Source organism: Zingiber officinale, chromosome 7B (assembly GCF_018446385.1).
Source record: "Zingiber officinale cultivar Zhangliang chromosome 7B, Zo_v1.1, whole genome shotgun sequence".
In the NCBI taxonomy this organism is placed as follows: domain Eukaryota; kingdom Viridiplantae; phylum Streptophyta; class Magnoliopsida; order Zingiberales; family Zingiberaceae; genus Zingiber; species Zingiber officinale.
The window spans coordinates 22,778,188-22,798,665 of record NC_055999.1 but is presented as its reverse complement, the minus strand read 5'-3'; the positions used below and the strand labels follow the sequence as shown (position 1 = coordinate 22,798,665).

The window sequence follows — 20,478 nt, the reverse complement described above, 5'->3', positions numbered from 1 at the left end:
CCGGTCGTTAGGGGACCAACAATTGGTATTAGAGTTAGGACGCTTTAGAAGGGCTAATCGCCAACAGAAGCAAAATCAATGGCCAGACCAAGCCTCATCCCACCAAAGTTCGAGGGATCGTTTGCATACTGGAAATGCCAAATGGAGGTATTCCTAAAAACCAACTTTGAAATTTTTTAAATAATTTAGTATGATTTTACAGTTCCAAAAGATGAACAGGGCATAGAGAAAGAAGAATACCTATGGACAAAGAAGGAACAAAGTGATTTCGTAACCAACAGTAGAGCGGAATATCACTTATTAAGTGTATTACCGTCTCAAGAAGTAAATCGCATTGGAAGTTACATATCGGCAAAAGACCTCTACGAAGGAACATCCGAAGCAAAATTAGCACAACAGGACATTATTCGGAACAAAATAACGAACATCCGTCTAGAAAAGGTGAGAAGGTAGCTGAACTACACATGAAAATCAAGGAGCTAATCACCGGACTAGTCAACCTCGACGAAACGGTAATCAACTGGGACTCTGTACGCTACGCACTCAACGCTTTTCTCAGGACTCCAGAATGGATCTCGATAATCGACACATACTACATATCGAAGAACCTGGAGGTAAGTACACTAGAGGGACTCTTTTCTACCTTAGAATTACATGAAACTATATGTGCAAGTACTGTTGGAGTGTATACTGAGAGCCTAAGCTTTGTAAACATTCATTATGAATAAAGAATCACATTTGGTCTAATTATATACATTTGTTTGTAGTTGTTCATTTAATTTATATTGTAGATAACATAGTATGTGGTGTCACATACAGAAGATGATGTTATCGGTACCTTATAAATTATAAACAGTAGCTCACGACCAGAATGGAAAGGAACAAACTATTAGAAAGTCGTAGTGTAATTAGGTATTAGTTTATCTTGACTATATAATTACACTAGTACACTCAGAGTGTATTGAGTAGGACCATTTGAGGTCGTTCCTTTTATACTGACTTTATAAAGGAACAAAGACCTTAGTTATTATGGAAGTGTGTGCTCTTAATCCTAATATAATAACAAGCACATATGTTTGATATTTATTTCTTTAATTTATCAATGGGTGAGATTTAGTTCGATGAATCAATAAACCCGATAAATTGGAAAATGGTATCACTCATAGTGTGTGTTGTTGATTATAGAAGGAAACTGTGTCCTAGTGATACTAGGTTGATAATGTCCTCAAGAGGAGCTCATAAAGATTGTCATGTTAAACCCTCGCAGTGGACTTAGTCCGACATGATAATAAGGTTGAGTGGTACTACTCTTGGACTTAGATATTAATTAAATGAGTTGTCGAGAACTCACTTAATTAGTGGACATTCGATATCTTAAACACAGGAGACTAACACACTCATAATAAGAAGGAGCCCAAAATGTAATTTGGGATTGGTGCGGTAGTTCAATGATAGTTCTCTAGTGGAATGAATTATCATTGATAAAATTAAGTTGTGTGTTGGGGAACACGGGATGCTTAATTTTATCGGGAGACCAAACCAATTCCTCCTCTCGGTCCCTATCGTAGCCTCTTATTTATAGAGTACTATACCCACCTATACCCACCTTCTACACCCACCCAAAGGGGGCCGGCCAAGCTAGCTTGGGAATCAAGCTAGGGCCGGCCTAGGTGGCTGGCCCTAGCTTGAACCCAAGCTAGTAGGGCCGCCAAATAAAATTAAAAAGAAATTTAATTTTAATTTTTATTATTATGTGGAAGATATATTTTAAAGAGAATTAAAATTAAAATATCTCTCTTATAAAAATCTACAAAGATTAAAGAAAGAGATTAGATCTCTTTCCTTATTTGTAGATTGGAGAGATGTTTTATTTTCTCTTTAAAATTATTCACATGTTAATAAAATTAAAATTATAGATATTCCTTTTATTAACCATGAAGAGATTTTAAAGAGAAATTTTATTTTTAAAATTTCCGGAAACAAATTAGGAAGTTTTAATTGTTGATTGAAACTTGTCCTATTTGCCTTCCAATGATGTGGCCATTACAAATTAATTGGGAAATTTTATTTTATTTCTCTCAATTAAATCATGTCAAGGAAATTAAGGAAAATTTATTTCCTAATTTGCCTAGGCCAAGGAATATAAAAGAAGGGTGAGGGTGCCTTCACAAGACACAACCTCTATTGTTTCTCTCCCTTTTTCCGTGGTGTGGCCGACCATTACCTCTCCCTCTCTTCCTCTTGTGGTGGCCGAACTTCTCTCCCTTGGAGTTCTTGTTGTGGCCGGATACTACTCGGAGAAGAAGAAGAAGAAGGAGAGAAAGCTAGCATCTCTTGGAGCTTGGTTAGTATTTTGTTTTTCCTCCTTGGTGAAGTTTCCCTTTGTGGCCGAACCTTGCTTGGAGGAGAAGAAGGTGGTTGGTGGTTTCTCATCTTGGAAGATCGTTGCCCACACAACGTCCGAGGTTAGAAGAGGAATACGGTAGAAGATCAAGAGGTTTTTCTACAAGGTATAACTAGTAATTTCTATTTCCGCATCATGCTAGTTATTTATGGAAATAATACCAAATACAAGAGGCTTACGTTCTAGTATTTCGAAGTTGTGTTCTTTTGTTTCTTTCTTTTCCTTGTGATTTGATTGTTCTCTTTGGTTAACCTAAAGTTATTTTAGGAAATTAAATATTAGCTTTCTATTAAAGGTTTTGTCTAGTCGGTGGTGGTTGCTCCCATATCCAAGAAGGCCATGTGCCTCGCCACGTCAGTACTGGGAACCTTTTATGGAAATTGATATTTAATGGAATTAATAACTTAAGGAGACTTGGGTCGAACGTGTTAAGTTCCGCAGGAGATCCAAGTCAAAACCTAAAAGAACAAATAGATTAAGTTTTGGATCAAACGTGTTAAGTTCCGCAGGAGATCCAAAATTTAATTTAAAAGAACACATGGTAGCTAGGAAAAGGTTCAGACCTTTGTACAAAATGTTTGTACAGTGGAACCTATAGGCTTTCCGAGTAGCAACCAACAATTGGTATCAGAGCTAGGGTTTTGCCTCTGTGTATTTGGTATTTAGTTTAATTATGCACATGTCATACATAATTTAGGCAGGATAATAGTAGGATGTGCTAACTTTGTGGATGCAGGATCCAACTATTATGGCTTTTAGTTAATTATGTGTGTGATTGGACCCTTGGACATGTCAAGGGCAATTTATATGTGTGTGCATGATTGTATTAAAATACAGCAGGAGCTGTATTTAGTTTTATTAGGATTTTATTTTTGATCTAGATACATGTACATTCCTTTTATGGAATATAGGATCAAAATGTAAAATTCTATTTATGTCATGGATCGAATCTTGCAAAGCGTGGAACCTTCTAAGGACCAGAGGCGCAGCGGAGCAAGATGGATGCGACAGATAGACCCGGTGGCGGTGGCCAAATATGGCAGCTTCGGATGACAACACACGGAGGACAATTAAAGATAAAAGCCATAATAGTTGAAAATTAGATTTTCTATTTATTGCTTTTATATTGTCGTGTGTGCATGTTAGTTTACAAGTTTAGTAGGCTAGCATAGTTAAAATTCCTCATTTATAAATAACTAAGTGGGAGAGGGATTTTTAAGTAAATCCCATGGTCTCCATTACTGGTTTGTAAGTGATGCAAACAAGCTTGCGCGTTGGCTCTGAGTGCCTTCCTCCATTACGGATGAGCTTGTTTGCGGATCACTAGAACAGACTTCCATTTTTGGATGACTATAGGAAGTTAATTAAGAGCGTGTGATCTTCCCCAACGGAAGGGGCATAATCTTATTAATGGACTTAGTGTCAAGTAATGGTGTACACTTAGACACATCTAATAGTATCCTCCCCAACGGAGTCACTGCTATTATTTGTGTGACCAAATAATACCAACTATTAATTTTATTTGTCAAAAAGTTAGGTTGACAAGATAATAAAATTAATGGGTTAAAACCCTCCTTTTACAAATGTTGAATTTGTATACGTCCACACTAACGTGGCATACAAAATTCACGGTGTTTTAAGGTGTTGGTTAATTTAAAATAGTATTGTTTGAGGAATCAATATTATTCTAAATTTAGAGTTCTGACCAAAAGTTATTTGTGATTCTTAGGATGACTTTCAACCCACTGTCCATCATACTTCAACAAAATAGACTTATTGGACCAAATTACATAGATTGGAAAAGAAACCTGGACATTGTTCTTACTGCTGAAAGCTATAAATTTGTACTGACTGAGCATTGCCCTGATGCACCCACTGGTGAATCTACCCAAGAGGAGATTGAATATCATAGGAAATGGGTAAAAGCAGATGAGATGGCGCGGTGTTACATTTTGGCTTCAATGTCAAATGTATTGCAACATCAACATAAAGATTTACCAACAGCTTATGATATTATGAACAATCTCAAGGAACTCTTTGGTCATCAGGATAGGGCTTCTAGACAAGAAGCTATGAGAAAGATAATGACAGCCACCATTGAAGAGGGTTATCCTGTATGGGATTATATCCTAAACATGATGGCTTATCTGAACGAAATACGGATCCTTGGAGGAGAAATTGATGGGGAAACCCAGATCGATATGATCCTCCAAACCCTACCTAGAAGTTTTGAGCAGTTCCGCCTGAACTATAATATGAATAAAAGGATTTATTCATTAGGGGAACTACTGACAGAACTTCAAGCAGCAGAAGGGTTATTTCGTCACAATGCTCAAATTCACTATGTTGAAAATGGTTCTACTTCTAAACCGAAAGGTAAGAAGAAGAAGAAACAAAATGGTTCAGCAAAGAAAGTGAATAAATCTCAGAGTACGGGATTTAAAGCTGGAATGAAGAAGCCGAAGGGCAGGACATTGGAAGGCGGACTGTCCTCGTAAGAACCAAAACAAAGGTATATCTCATACTCTAGTTGTTGAAACATGTTTAGCGGTGTTATCTACCAGCACCTGGTGTGTAGATACGGGAGCCACTGATCATGTCTGCAATTCCTTGCAGGGGTTCCAGGAAACCCGACGACTATCTGAAGGGGAGATTACTGTCTACATGGGCAATGCTACTAAGGTGGCAGCTGTTGCAGTGGGAGACGTCTACTTATCTTTTAGTAGAAATAGAAATTTGGTTTTAAGAAATTGTCTTTATGTACCCAGTTTTAGAAAGAATTTAATTTCAGTTTCTAAACTGTTTTTAGATGGATATTCAGTTTCTTTCAGTAACGATGTAGTTATTAAAAGAAATAAAGTGATTATCTGCTCTGGTGCATTAGTTGGCAATTTGTATATTTTAAATCCAAATTCTTCCACAAAGCAAAACATGGAAATTTATAATTCATCTTCTAATTCTAATAAGAGAAAAGAACCTTCAGAAATGAATCAAGCATATCTTTGGCATCTAAGGCTTGGTCATATTAACTTAAGTAGGATTCAGAGGCTTATAGCCGATGGACTTTTAAGTTCATTAGAGTTGGAAAATTTTCCAACTTGTGAATCTTGCTTAGAAGGTAAAATGACCAAGAGGCCATTCAAGGCCAAGGGGTATAGAGCCAAAGAAGTGTTAGAGTTGGTTCACTCTGATTTGTGTGGTCCTATGTCTGTCCAGGCAAGAGGAGGTTTTGAATATTTTGTCTCTTTCATAGACGATTATTCAAGATATGGATACATTTACCTAATGCGCCGCAAGTCCGAGTGCTTTGATAAGTTCAAAGAATACAAGGCTGATGTGGAGAAACGACTAGGTAAAAGTATCAAGACACTACGGTCAGATCGTGGTGGCGAATACCTCTTAGGAGAGTTTAGGAATTACTTATCAGAGGCCGGGATTCAATCCCAATTATCTGCACCTGGAACACCCCAACAGAATGGTGTAGCAGAACGAAGGAATAGGACTCTTATGGAGATGGTTAGATCAATGATGAGTTATTCAGAATTACCAAATTCGTTTTGGGGATATGCTCTGGAAACAGCAGTATACGTTCTGAACTTAGTACCTTCTAAATCAGTTTCTTCTACTCCCATAGAATTGTGGAATGGGCGAAAACCCAGTCTAAGACATATTCGGATATGGGGTAGTCCAGCACATGTGCTGAAACCAGATGCTGATAAGTTAGAATCTCGTACAGAAGTTCGCGTGTTTGTAGGATATCCCAAAGGAACGAAAGGTGGTTTATTTTATAGTCCTAAAGACCAGAAGGTCATTGTTAGCACCAATGCCCAGTTTTTAGAAGAGGACTATATAATGGATCACAAGCCCAGTAGTAAAATTGTTTTAGAAGAACTTAGAGAGGACATGTCTACTTCAGTACCAACAGTACAAGATGAAGTACCACAAGAGACTGCAACACGTGTCACACATGATACACAACCACGGAGTGCCTCGTCAGAGTGGGAGGGTTGTAATGCAACCTGAAGATTCATGTTTTGGGAGAGTCTTGGACTTGATCCCGGTAAACATGAACCCGATCATCATATGACTAAGCACTCCAAGATATAGATGCAAGATCTTGGCAAAAGGCAATGAATTCGAAATAGAGTCCATGTACTCTAATAAGGTCTGGAGCTTGTAGAACCACCGATGGTGTAAAAGCCGTTGGATGCAAGTGGATCTACAAAAGGAAAAGAGGGATGACGGAAGGTAGAAACCTTCAAAGCTAGGCTTGTTGCGAAAGGGTACACTCAGAAAGAGGGAATCGATTATGAGGAAACCTTTTCACCGGTAGCCATGCTTAAGTCTATCCGGATACTCTTATCCATTACTGCTCATATGGATTATGAGATTTGGCAAATGGATGTCAAGACAGCTTTCCTTAATGGAAGTCTTGAAGAGAACATCCATATGAAGCAACCGAAGGATTTCTTGAAAAAGGCAAAGAGCATCTAGTATGCAAGCTCAATCGGTCCATTTATGGACTAAAGCAAGCTTCAAGGTCTTGGAACATCCGGTTTAATGAAGTAATCCAGTCATATGGATTTATTCAAAGTCCGGATGAGTCTTGTGTATATAAGAAGTGTAACGGAAACGTGGTGGTATTTCTTGTACTATACGTAGATGATATTTTGTTAGTTGGCAACAATGTCAAGGTATTATCGCGTAAGGGTATGGTTGTCCAAACAATTTGATATGAAGGACTTAGGAGAATGTGCACACATTCTTGGGATCAAAGTTATAAGGGATCGCAAGAAAAGAATGTTGTGTCTATCCCAAGCTTCATATAGATACAATCCTTGCTCGTTTTAGCATGCAAGACTCAAGAAAGGTTTCTTACCTTTTAGACATGGAGTAGCTCTATCTAAAGAGATGTCTCCAAAGACATCAAAAGAGATAGAGGACATGAAAGCGATTCCTTATGCTTCGTGGAGGAAGCCTAATGTATGCTATGCTATATACGAGACTCGATATTTTTGCCGTGGGCATGGTCAGCAGATATCGAGTAACCTCGACAAGGACATTGGATGCGGTAAAGCATATATTAAAGTACACGAGAAGGACTAGGGATTATATGCTAGTTTACCAAGCGGATGATTTGCTCCCTGTGGGTTACACTGATTCGATTTCCAATCGATAGGGATAACAGTAAGTCTACATCGGGCTATGTGTTTACTTTAGGAGGTGGAGCCATTTCATGGAGGAGTGTTAAGCGAAATGCGTTTTGGACTCAACCATGGAAGTCGAGTATGTAGCAGCCTCGAGGCGTAAAGAAGCAGTATGGCTCGGGAACTTTCTAATGGACTTAGATGTGATTCTGGTTTGCCCAAGATCATCACAATTTATTGTGATAATAGCGATGCAATTGCAAACTCGAAGGAACCACGAGCTCATAAGGCGAGTAAACATATAGAGCGCAAGTACCACCGATACGAGATATCGTAAGCGAGGAGAAGTTGTCATCGCCAAGATTGCATCAGCGGATAACCTGGCAGATCCTTTCACTAAGGCCCTTCCGGCGAAAGCTTTCGATCGGCATGTGGAGGGAATGAGAATCAGATGTATGGTAGAAGATATGGCAGCTTAGTCATTAGTATAAGTGGGAGATTGTTGGAGTGTATACTGAGAGCCTAAGCTTTGTAAACATTCATTATGAATAAAGAATCACATTTGGTCTAATTATATACATTTGTTTGTAGTTGTTCATTTAATTTATATTGTAGATAACATAGTATGTGGTGTCACATACAGAAGATGATGTTATCGGTACCTTATAAATTATAAACAGTAGCTCACGACCAGAATGGAAAGGAACAAACCATTAGAAAGTCGTAGTGTAATTAGGTATTAGTTTATCTTGACTATATAATTACACTAGTACACTCAGAGTGTATTGAGTAGGACCATTTGAGGTCGTTCCTTTTATACTGACTTTATAAAGGAACAAAGACCTTAGTTATTATGGAAGTGTGTGCTCTTAATCCTAATATAATAACAAGCACATATGTTTGATATTTATTTCTTTAATTTATCAATGGGTGAGATTTAGTTCGATGAATCAATAAACCCGATAAATTGGGAAATGGTATCACTCATAGTGTGTGTTGTTGATTATAGAAGGAAACCGTGTCCTAGTGATACTAGGTTGATAATGTCCTCAAGAGGAGCTCATAAAGATTGTCATGTTAAACCTGCAGTGGACTTAGTCCGACATGATAATAAGGTTGAGTGGTACTACTCTTGGACTTAGATATTAATTAAATGAGTTGTCGGTAACTCACTTAATTAGTGGACATTCGATATCTTAAACAGGAGACTAACACACTCATAATAAGAAGGAGCCCAAAATGTAATTTGGGATTGGTGCGGTAGTTCAATGATAGTTCTCTAGTGGAATGAATTATCATTGATAAAATTAAGTTGTGTGTTCGGGCGAACACGGGATGCTTAATTTTATCGGAGACCAAAACCAATTCCTCCTCTCGGTCCCTATCGTAGCCTCTTATTTATAGAGTACTATACCCACCTATACCCACCTTCTACACCCACCCAAGGGGCCGGCCAAGCTAGCTTGGGAATCAAGCTAGGCGGCCTAGGTATGATTTTGGGTGGCGGCCCTAGCTTGAACCCAAGCTAGTAGGGCCGGCCAAATAAAATTAAAAAGAAATTTAATTTTAAATTTTATTATTATGTGGAAGATATATTTTAAAGAGAATTAAAATTAAAATATCTCTCTTATAAAAATCTACAAAGATTAAAGAAAGAGATTAGATCTCTTTCCTTATTTGTAGATTGGAGAGATGTTTTATTTTCTCTTTAAAATTATTCACATGTTAATAAAATTAAAATTATAGATATTTCCTTTTATTAACCATGAAGAGATTTTAAAGAGAAATTTTATTTTTAAAATTTCCGGAAACAAATTAGGAAGTTTTAATTGTTGATTGAAACTTGTCCTATTTTGCCTTCCAATGATGTGGCCGGCCACACAAATTAATTGGGAAATTTTATTTTATTTCTCTCAATTAAATCATGTCAAGGAAATTAAGGAAAATTTATTTCCTAATTTGCCTAGGCAAGGAATATAAAAGAAGGGTGAGGTGCCTTCACAAGACACAACCTCTATTGTTTTCTCTCTTTTCCTTGGTGTTGTGGGCGGCCATCCTCTCCTCTCTTCCTCTTGTGGTGGCCGAACTTCTCCCTCTCCCTTGGAGTTCTTGTGGTGGCGGATACTACTCGGAGAAGAAGAAGAAGGAGAGAAAGCTAGCATCTCTTGGAGCTTGGTTAGTATTTTGTTTTTCCTCCTTGGTGAAGTTTCCTTTGTGGCCGAACCTTGCTTGGAGGAGAAGAAGGTGGTTGGTGGTTTCTCATCTTGGAAGATCGTTGCCCACACAACGTCCGAGGTTAGAAGAGGAATACGGTAGAAGATCAAGAGGTTTTTCTACAAGGTATAACTAGTAATTTCTATTTCGCATCATGCTAGTTATTTATGGAAATAATACCAAATACAAGAGGCTTACGTTCTAGTATTTGAATATGGTTTTCGAAGTTGTGTTCTTTTGTTTCTTTCTTTTCCTTGTGATTTGATTGTTCTCTTTGGTTAACCTAAAGTTATTTTAGGAAATTAAATATTAGCTTTCTATTAAAGGTTTTGTCTAGTCGGTGGTGGTTGCTCCCATATCCAAGAAGGCCATGTGCCTCGCCACGTCAGTACTGGGAACCTTTTATGGAAATTGATATTTAATGGAATTAATAACTTAAGGAGACTTGGGTCGAACGTGTTAAGTTCCGCAGGAGATCCAAGTCAAAACCTAAAAGAACAAATAGATTAAGTTTTGGATCAAACGTGTTAAGTTCCGCAGGAGATCCAAAATTTAATTTAAAAGAACACATGGTAGCTAGGAAAAGGTTCAGACCTTTGTACAAATTTTTGTACAGTGGAACCTATAGGCTTTCCGAGTAGCAACCAACAAGTACAACAAACGAATCAAGCCAGAATCTGACACTAAAAGTCACAAAAAGGGATGAACCCGAGTCAGACTCAGATTTGGAAGAAGACCAAGAAGTTTACATGGTAAGGAAATTTAGAAAATTGTTTAGATCTAGCAAATTTAAAAAAATGCAGAACAAGAAAAATCTAAGAAATAGAAAAAAGATTCGATGCTATATGTGTCAAAAAGGACACATAAAGGAGGACTGCCCGAAACTCAAAAAAGGAAAAAGATAAGAGGTCTAAGCAAAACAAGCACAAGAATCTGCACGCTTATAACTCGCAACTAGGGCGAGAGTCTGGGACAGCAGATCGGATGGTCGCTGGGCGTGTGAGACATGCATGCTTGTAACTCGCAATTGGGGCGAGAGTCTGAGGCAACCGATCGGATGGTCGTTGGGTGCATGAGTCATGCATGCTTATAACTCGCAGCTGGAGTGAGAGTCTGGGACATCCGAGAAGATTATCATTGGACGCGTGAGCCATACACACTTATAACTCACAGATGGGACAAGATTCAGGGACAACCGACCGAATGGTCATTAGGCGCGTGAGCCATGCACGCTTATAACTCATAGTTGGGACGAGAGTTTAGGACAACCAACCGGATGGTCGTTGGGCGCATGAGCCATGCACGCTTATAACTCTCAATTAAGGTAAGAGTTTAGGACAACCGATGGGACGGTTGTTGGGCGTATGAGCCATGTATGCTTATAACTTACAACTAAGGCGAGAGTCTAGGACAACCGACCGGATGGTTAATGGGCGCGTGAGCCATGTACGCTTATAACTTGCAGCTGATGTGAGAGTCTGGGACTACCCACCAGATGGTCGTTGGGCACGTGAGTCATGCACAATTATAACTCACAGTTGGGGCGAGAGTCTGAGACAACTGATCGGATGGTCACTAAGCGCGTGAGTCATGCACGCTTATAACTCACAGCTAGGGCAAGAGTTTAGGACAATCGGCCGGATGGTCATTGGCGTATGAGTTATACACGCTTATAACTCACAGCTAAGGCGAGAATTTGGGACAACTAACTAGATGATCGTTGGGAACGTGAGCCATGTACACTTATAACTCGTAGTTGAGGCGTGAGAAAAAACTCACTTATAACTCGGTCGGGCGGTATGAGAGTTTAGGACATAGGCGTGAGAGTAAGCTCACTTATAACTAGGTTGAGCGGTACGAGAGTCTAAAACATAAGCGCAAGGATAAACTCATTTATAACTTGGTCAAGTGGTGTGAGAGTTTGGGACATAGGCGTGAGCGCAAACTTACTTATTACTCGGTTGGGCATCGCGAGAGTCTGGGATTAAACCTCGGAGATTAGAGGCACGACGTTGGAGGTGCGATGTATGACCCGAATGCCTTGGAGAGTAGAGGCATGACGTTGGAGGCACGGGGTATTATCCGAATGCCTTAGAGAGTGAAGGTACAATGTATAACCCGAATACCTTGGAGTTTGGAGGCACGGTGCATGGCCCGAATGCCTTGGAGCTAGGAGGCACGACGTTGGATTCGAATGCCTTGGAGCTGGGAGGCACGGTGTTGGACCCGAATGTTGGTGTGGGTAGCACTAACGGTCTAACCTAGGTTTTGATGAATGACAAATAGGTTAAGTTAGTTTTGTTGTTGTCTGACACTTTGATCGAGTGTGCAGGAGAAGTCCAGACAGGTCGACGGGCTGACCGGATGTCTGGCACGAAGTCCAGCTAGGTTGACGGGCTGACCGGATAGCTGGCGAGAAGTCCAAGCGGGTCGACGGGCTGACCGGACGCTTGGTGAGAAGTCCAAGCGGGTCGACGGGCTGACCGGACGCTTGGCGAGAAGTCCAGACGGGTCGACGGGCTGACCGGACGTCTGGCAGGTAAGTGAGGTAAGTCACTGGAGGGGAGTGACTGCGAGGACGCGTTCCCGGGAAGGGAACATTAGGCGTTGATCCGGCTTATATCCATTTCGGATATCTAAGTCGAGATCGTGACTAGATTCCGGTCTCGGAAAGACGGAATCTAAGTCATACTATTTGTGCTAACAATCTATCTTGCAGGATATATATTGCCTCGGACTAACTTTGTTTTACAGGAAAAGGGAGTTTTCTGGAACAAGGTGGTCCGGGCGCCCGGAGGGGATCCGGGCGCCCGGAAGGCAAATTATATCCAGCCAAGTCGTCGCCACGTGGAGCATCACGGTTTGAGCTGCTACGTCACATTCCAGGCGCCCGGAGCAACATATAAAAGAAGCCCCAGGCAGGAGCTTCAGATAATCAATCATCAATCTGAGAACTCTTCTACTGCTGGTCCTGCTGCTCTGCTGCGACGCCAACAAAGCTCCGACAAAGTGCTCCTTCGGTTTTTAGTTAATTTCTTTGTCGGTATTACTTTGTTTCATTAGCATTTCCTGTATTCATCTTGTAATTATATTCGAATTGCTAGTGATTGCCCAACGAAAGTGGTCAAGGACCACGGGCCTTCGAGTAGGAGTCGTCATAGGCTCCGAACGAAGTAAAAACAACTGTGTTCATTTACTTTTCCGCTGCGTATTTTTACTCGACTTTTCGAATCGATATTCACCCCCCTTCTATCGAACGATCACAGTCCTACAAGTGGTATCAGAGCAGGTACCGCTCTGATTTGGTGCAACCACCAATCAGACTGGGGGTGAAATTTTTTCTTTTTTTGTTTTCAGTTCGACGCTTAATTCTAAAACTGGTGTATCATTACTTTAATATTTTTCTTAATTAATCTAAATTGGTGCAACACGAATCTAGATTTTTTCTTCTACTTATCTCTCTTCCCGCACTACTAATCCAAGACCAAGTCTTGGGATTTTTTTGTTTCTTCTCTTTCGTCTGTGCGCAGGACTAAAATGTCTCAGACAGAAGGATTCAGCACAGTACGACCTCCACTCTTCAACGGGGACGATTTTCCGTACTGGAAAAAGCGGATGGAGGTTTACCTCAAAACAGACTTCGACCAGTGGATGAGCATTACGAGACCCTACAAAATTCCAGTGGACAACTCTGGGAATCTACTGGATCCTGAAGACTGGACAGCAGACTTGATAAAAAGGCATCAACAGAAAATAAAACAATCAACACTCTACAGTGCGGATTGACAAGAGAAGAACTGAACAGAGTCGGTCCACACAAAAACGCTAAATTGATCGAGCTGCACGAGGGAACGAGCGACGCCAAGGTAACCAAACGAGACCTGCTCTTAAATAAAATTTTTAATATAAAAATGCAGGAAGGTGAAACGGCGAATCAGCTCCACGCGAGGATCAAGGACATCCTCAACGGGCTTCATGCGATAGGCCACCAGATGGAAAATAGAGACTTAATAAGGTACGTATTAAATGCTTTTCCACGTAATAGTTTGTGGGCATCAATAGTGGATGCCTACAAAATTTCTAAAAATCTTTCTAAGTTAAAGTTAGATGAGCTTTTCTGTGAATTAAAATTACATGAACAAACTAATGCTGGAGCCGAGAAAGGCATAGCTTTATTTGCAGGTTCCACCAAAGAAAAGAAAAGCAAGCCTGAATTTGAAGAAGATTCCGACCAAGATTCTGAAGACGAAGAACACCTGGTGAACTTGGTAAGAAAAATGTTCACCAGGAGAAAAAGGAGCTTCAGCAAAAAGGACCTTCAAAAGATCAGTTCTCCCTCAGAACAAAAGAACGTGACTTGCTACGGCTGCAATAAAAAGGGACACTACAAGAACGAATGCCCAAAACTGAAGTTTGACAAACCAAAGCCAACCAAAAAGAAGGCACTCAAAGCAAGGTGGGACGACTCCTCGGACGAATCGGAGGAAGAAGAGCAGAAACATCAGAGTCACCTCGCACTGATGGCCCGCGAAGATGAAACAGAAGACGAGTCGGAAGATGAAGACGGGTATGAACCCGAAACAAGCCACGAGTCCGTACTCGTTTCCGAAGGCCCGAATGAGGTATATTTTAATTTAAACAATTTTTTTTTAAAATTATTTCATGTCTAAATAGTAAATTAATTAAAATAGAAAATGAAAACAAATCACTTCTTGAGGAAAATCAAAACCTCAAGGAACAAATCAAAAATTCAAATCCAACTCAAGATCTAACACTTGAGGAGGATAATTTATCACTAAAAAATGAGATTAACAATTTAAAAGAAATGTTAGAAAAATTCACAACAAGATCAAAAAATCTAGACTTAATCCTAAATAATCAAAAAGCATGCTATAATAAAACCGGACTAGGATATAAGTCGAATTCAAATAAAACCTTCGAATCATTGATAACCCAACACAAATCAACCAATCTAGCATGGGTTCCGAAAGCGTGCTTGACCACGCAAGTAGGACTCAATTAATATTATATACCTAAAGAAAAAATACATTATATAAAATCGAATAAACCAAACCAAAATCCAAAATACAAACCTAAATCAAATTCAAAATCTAAACACTTTAAAAATCAACAAAATTATCACCAAGTTAACCATAACTATAAAAAGAATCGACACAAACCTAAAACAAAAATTTAAATTAATGGCCAATAATTCAGGGGGAGGCTCCAGAATAGCTGGCACCTCCAAAACTAACTTACCCGACAGGGTAACCCAAAACAAACTAACCCGGCAGGGTAATTAGGATTAGAGACCAAGTCTAACTTGAATCATGGTATTGGTGAAATTTTTGGATGATAGTACGTTAGGGAAGCTTGGGCATCGCATGTCTAGAAAGATATGGCTTCGATCTGGTGCATTTGTCCAAGTGAAACTGACCGAAGCTACCCTTAAATAGATCCTAATCAGTTAGACCAAGATTTAGTACTAAGCTCCGTGGATAGGACTATTCGGAAAATCTCGAAAGGTTGGTTACTTCTAATGACGTCCATGTGACTCACAAAGCTTAGAAGTTTATCCGAAAAATGCCTATTTGTGGAGACCAAAGCTAAATCTGAATCTAACACAAGTTAAACCAAAACTCCATAAGTAAAAATCTAATTTCATCTCACAAAATCGTAGGATTCCCTGATTGATAATATAGATCGGGTGAGATGAATAAGGTTTCAAAATTTTAATTTTTTTTTAAACTTAAAAATTAATTTCAAAATTTTAATTTTAAACTTAAAAAATTAATTTCAAAATTTTAATTTTAAACTTAAAAATTAATTTCAAAATTTTAATTTTAAACTTAAAAATTAATTTCAAAATTTTAATTTTAAACTTAAAAATTAATGTCAAAATTTTAATTTTAAACTTAAAAATTAATTTCAAAATTTTAATTTTAAACTTAAAAATGAATTTCAAAATTTTAATTTTTTTTAAACTTAAAAATTAATTTCAAAATTTCAATTTTAAACTTAAAAATGAATTTCAAAATTTTTAATTTTTTTTTTAAACTTAAAAATTAATTTCAAAATTTTTTTTAAACCTAAAAATTAATTTCAAAATTTTAATTTTAAACTTAAAAATTAATTTCAAAATTTTAATTTTAAACTTAAAAAATTAATTTCAAAATTTTAATTTTAAACTTAAAAATTAATTTCAAAATTTTAATTTTAAACTTAAAAAATTAATTTCAAAATTTTAATTTTAAACTTAAAAAATTAATTTCAAAATTTTAATTTTAAATTTAAAAATTAATTTCAAAATTTTAATTTTAAACTTAAAAATTAATTTCAAAATTTTAATTTTAAACTTAAAAATTAATTTCAAAATTTTAATTTTAAACTTAAAAATTAAATTCAAAATTTTAATTTTAAACTTAAAAAATTAATTTCAAAATTTCAATTTTAAACTAAAAAATTAATTTCAAAATTTTAATTTTAAACTTAAAAATTAATTTCAAAATTTTAATTTTAAACTTAAAAATTAATTTCAAAATTTTAATTTTAAACTTAAAAAATTAATTTCAAAATTTCAATTTTAAACTTAAGAATTAATTTCAAAATTTTAATTTTAAACTTAAGAATTAATTTCAAAATTTTAATTTTAAACTTAAGAATTAATTTCAAAATTTTAATTTTAAACTTAAAAATTAATTTCAAAAATTCTAATTTTAAAACTTAAAAAATGAATTTCAAAATTTTAATTTTAAACTTAAAAATTAATTTTAATTTCAAAATTTTAATTTTAAAAACTATTTCAAAATTTTAAAACTTAACCTAAAAAAAAAAAAAAAGGGTCAAAAACCAGGGGCGGGCGCCCCTGGTATTCCCCTCCGGGGCGCCCGGAAGGGGATCCGGGCGCCCCGCCCTAAATCAACCCGGGGCGCCCTGAAGGGATCCGAGCTCCCGGAGTCCCCTATAAATAAGGGGCAGCTATACTACAAGAAAAAAGCTAAACAACAACGCTTTTTTGGCGTTGTCGTATGTACTTAAAAAGTGATGTTGTAGATGGTGTTGTAGAAAGTCATATCAAAGACAACGCTTTAAAAGCGTTGTGGTTGGTCACAAAGACAACGCTTTTTAAGCGTTGTCTTTTCGTTCTTAAAAAGCGTTGTTATAGATGCTGTTGTAAAAATGCACATATCAAAGACAACGCTTTAAAAGCGTTGTGGTTGGTCACAAAGACAACGCTTTTTAAGCGTTGTCTATTCGTTCTTAAAAAGCGTTGTTAAAGATGCTGTTGTAAAAATGCCCATATCAAAGACAACGCTTTAAAAGCGTTGTGGTTGGTCTCAAAGACATTATTTTTTAAGCGTTGTCTTTTATTACTTAAAAACGTTGTCTTTTTAAATTTATAAAAAATAGTGTTTTCTTTAAATAGCAAAATTATAAAAATACTCAAAATTTACATATAATTGAATATCCACAACCACAATCATTTTTATAAGAAGACTATTTAACAAATAAATAAAACTTTATATTATACAAACAAAATGTATACATATTGATCCACAAATTAAATTTGTATCATACAAGTTATCCTTAACTTCATGACAATAATTTTTCAAACACACAAGTTTTACAAAACCTCATCATTGACTAACCCCTGTTGTTGGTGTCCATCGCATGGAATTGCTTCTTTAAGTCCAAGAATCTCTTCTTCTGAAAGGCTTTCACTATCACTCTTAGAGCCATCTTCTTCAACTTGTCATCAGCACACCGGATTGTAGGCAATCAAGAAATTTTGTATGAAAACTTTCATACATGTAAATCTCGTACTAAATAATATGTCAATGTTATATATACATGTAATTCATACCGTAAGTGTGTTTATATATATCGTAACTGACAAGTTTTCTTTAGGGCCAACTTCTACTCAAGCTCTTTAAACACTGCATCAAAATAAAAAAATTGGCATTAGTTCTGTGCTAAATGAAAATCATATTTAAAGGAAAAAGCGGGAGTGCTGTAGATGGATATATTAACCAAGCATATTAATGTTTGACCTGTCTTTACAAGTTCTAAGCATATATATTAACCAAGCGAGAGTGCTAGCTGTAGACTCCGAACCAAGTAAAAATAAACTATGTTAGCAATTGTTTTTACTTAACTTATATTCTGCTGCATTTTACTCAATTGTTTTTAAACGAACGTGAAAAAGCAACGAGTGCTATTGACATTAATTTTGAACTAGAATTAATTTTGAACTAGAATTTCTGTAATAGAATCTAACTTAAGTTATACCATGAGATTGACAATTATTTACACAATTGAGCTGAAGCAAGGTAAAAGTTCAACTTGACATGACACATTCACAGTCCCAAAATCGAGGACGACATTCTATTCCCTTCCAACACCCATGCGTCATGGAAATATATATATTAACAAACTGTAGACATTATCCTACTATCAAATTCTCAGAAGTCAGAAGTTGGCAATGGAAATGTGAATGCAGTTCAATTTATGAATAGCTAATGATCAACTAAGTTGATTTTGGTTAGCTTTCCAGCGAGAGCTTGAATAAGAAATCGCATGCAGTGTACAAGATTCTTAGTTCACGAAATTCCATAAAAACGGGTTAATTATAACAACATTAACTACCCATATTAAAAGATATATTGCATCTTTCAAAATAGGTTCACAAGAAACAAATCATCTAAAGAGGTCAATGCATGAAAACAAAATTCAAACAGCACACACCTAAGTTCGCTAACCATTGAACCAAGTGTACAATAAGCAAGTGGATTACATTTGTTATTTCAATTTTTATTCAAAAATACGATAATGATGAATAAGGAGAAATGAATGAAGTGTTGATAAAGATTTACAACTAGGCTTTTTTACCAAAAAAAAACTTTTAATTAAATGGATTTGCCTCGTACAGTAAAAAAAATCTTATTAAAAGGTTTTTCAAAAATAATCTTAACCATGGTAAATTACATTCACAATAACTTTCTAAATAATGAAAGTATGATACCTGATCCTCAAGGAATAATCTTGGCGGAGTACACCATGCACCGCGATGGAATTGATTGAAAGAACTGGTGCTGCTTAGTCCAGTAAAAGAGCTCACTTGGGACATTTGCGGACTTTGCTGCCCACCAACAGCAAGTTGCTCCTGCTCCTGATCTTGCTTCCTCAAAGCAATAATGTAATCATAGGTGCTGATTCCCTGTAAGCGCATCCATGTAGAGTAGCATGAGCTAGTTAAAGTGTCAATTTTCTCCAGAATTGATGAATAAACAACACCATATCGTTCAAATTCTACTATTTGTTTTCCACTATGGAAAATCTATCAGTTAAATAACAAGCTGTAATAGTTCAGTTGGATAATAAGTTTCAGTAATGCTCAGTGTATGGATGAATGCAAAGAATTTGAAAATATAAAAGATATATTCCTTGAAATAGAGATATTTGACCGGATACATAGGTTTGTTTTATATAAATGTAGGAGTTGTGTAACTGGTAGTGTTTGCTGTGTCACAAGTAGAAATATGAAAGTAGTGTACCTTTTTTATTAAAAGAATATGGAAGAAGAAAAGTTGTGCAACTGGAAGAGTAGCAACCATGGCTAATAAAGTGCACACAGCCTGCATTATAGAGACATTATCAAATTAGTATCAGAACCTTGAAAAATCCTCATTATGATGTGTGATTTTCATTCATTTTCTCTTCTGAGTACTCACCACCACAATGATAAAGGGTGCCAAGGAAAAGCTACTACCCAGCTTTGAAACAATTTCAGCAGAAAATCTCCTTCTCTCAACAAAACACAGTATCAGCACAAGCATCCCAACAGCCCACTGCAGAATAAGCTGGCCCAAGGTGCACAAAGCATGGAGACCAATCAATAGTCAATCAGAATGAAAAGGACCTGACATAAAATGCATTCTATGTATCAGGTCCTTCACGTACTAAGAAAATAGTATCTTCTAAGTTGATGCACACAGATGATAAATCTACACTAAGAAAATAGTGTCAATCACTATGCATGATTAATGAATACAACTATTGGAATGGTAGGAAATATTTGTGCTTACCAAGAGAAGAGCAAACACCATGAGGATGAAGAACCTTTTGTAATTTTTTCTTCCTATGCAGTTATTGATCCACTACAAGGAAAGATGAATACTGCATATTACTACAAGATAACAAAACATATAAGGTTGTGAATGGAGAAAACCCTCACCCTGCAATGATGATCAAAGCCATCAACGCATTTGTCACAGACTCTACAATGCTTACTATATTTTAGAACCTGCAATACAAACAGATAGAAATCATTAGAGAAAAACCAAGTTAATATAAAGCACATAAGAACTTTATTTTCTTGAAAAGATTGTGTGGCTCATCGTAAATGAGATCTCTATCACCTTTCTCCCTAATAACCAATATTCTGAATTATCCATCTTTTATGGTTATGCATTTGTCCAAAGGCCATCTGATCAAGCAATCAAAAAAAGTAAATTACTCATCTTACTGTCCTATTCTTTTTAAGACATCCTACCACACCACATGAGAAGCACCCACATTGTTTTGGTTAGCCTAGAAATTTGCAACTTATCACCTCGAATCCCAACGGTGGCATCACTCTGAATTATTGCACAACTTCTCCATCCATAGCAATCCAAACACCAGAACACGAAATGGCGAAGAAATATTACCTTA

General features: G+C 36.9%; 1 protein-coding gene across 1 annotated transcript; it reads right to left on the bottom strand.

Moving 5' to 3' along the window:
• Nucleotides 1-53: 53 nt before the first annotated feature.
• Nucleotides 54-19,935, bottom strand: LOC122004242 (probable protein S-acyltransferase 22). Its single transcript, XM_042559162.1, has 5 exons — nt 19,851-19,935; nt 19,497-19,625; nt 19,320-19,400; nt 18,788-18,982; nt 54-128 (listed from the first exon to the last, which is right to left on the bottom strand). Exons 1-5 carry the CDS (start codon nt 19,869-19,871, stop codon nt 54-56), a joined length of 501 nt encoding a protein of 166 aa, XP_042415096.1. The 5' UTR covers nt 19,872-19,935.
• Between the last annotated feature and the right edge of the window lie 543 nt (nt 19,936-20,478).

Coding starts and splice junctions, on each gene's coding strand:
- LOC122004242 (XM_042559162.1), bottom strand. CDS start 19,871: ATGGTGTTTGCTCTTCTCTTG. Junction 19,626..19,850: donor TGGTGTTTGCTCTTCTCTTG/GTAAGCACAAAT, acceptor ACCTTGGGCCAG/CTTATTCTGCAGTGGGCTGT. Junction 129..18,787: donor GATTATTCCTTGAGGATCAG/GTATCATACTTT, acceptor TGGCATTTCCAG/TATGCAAACGATCCCTCGAA.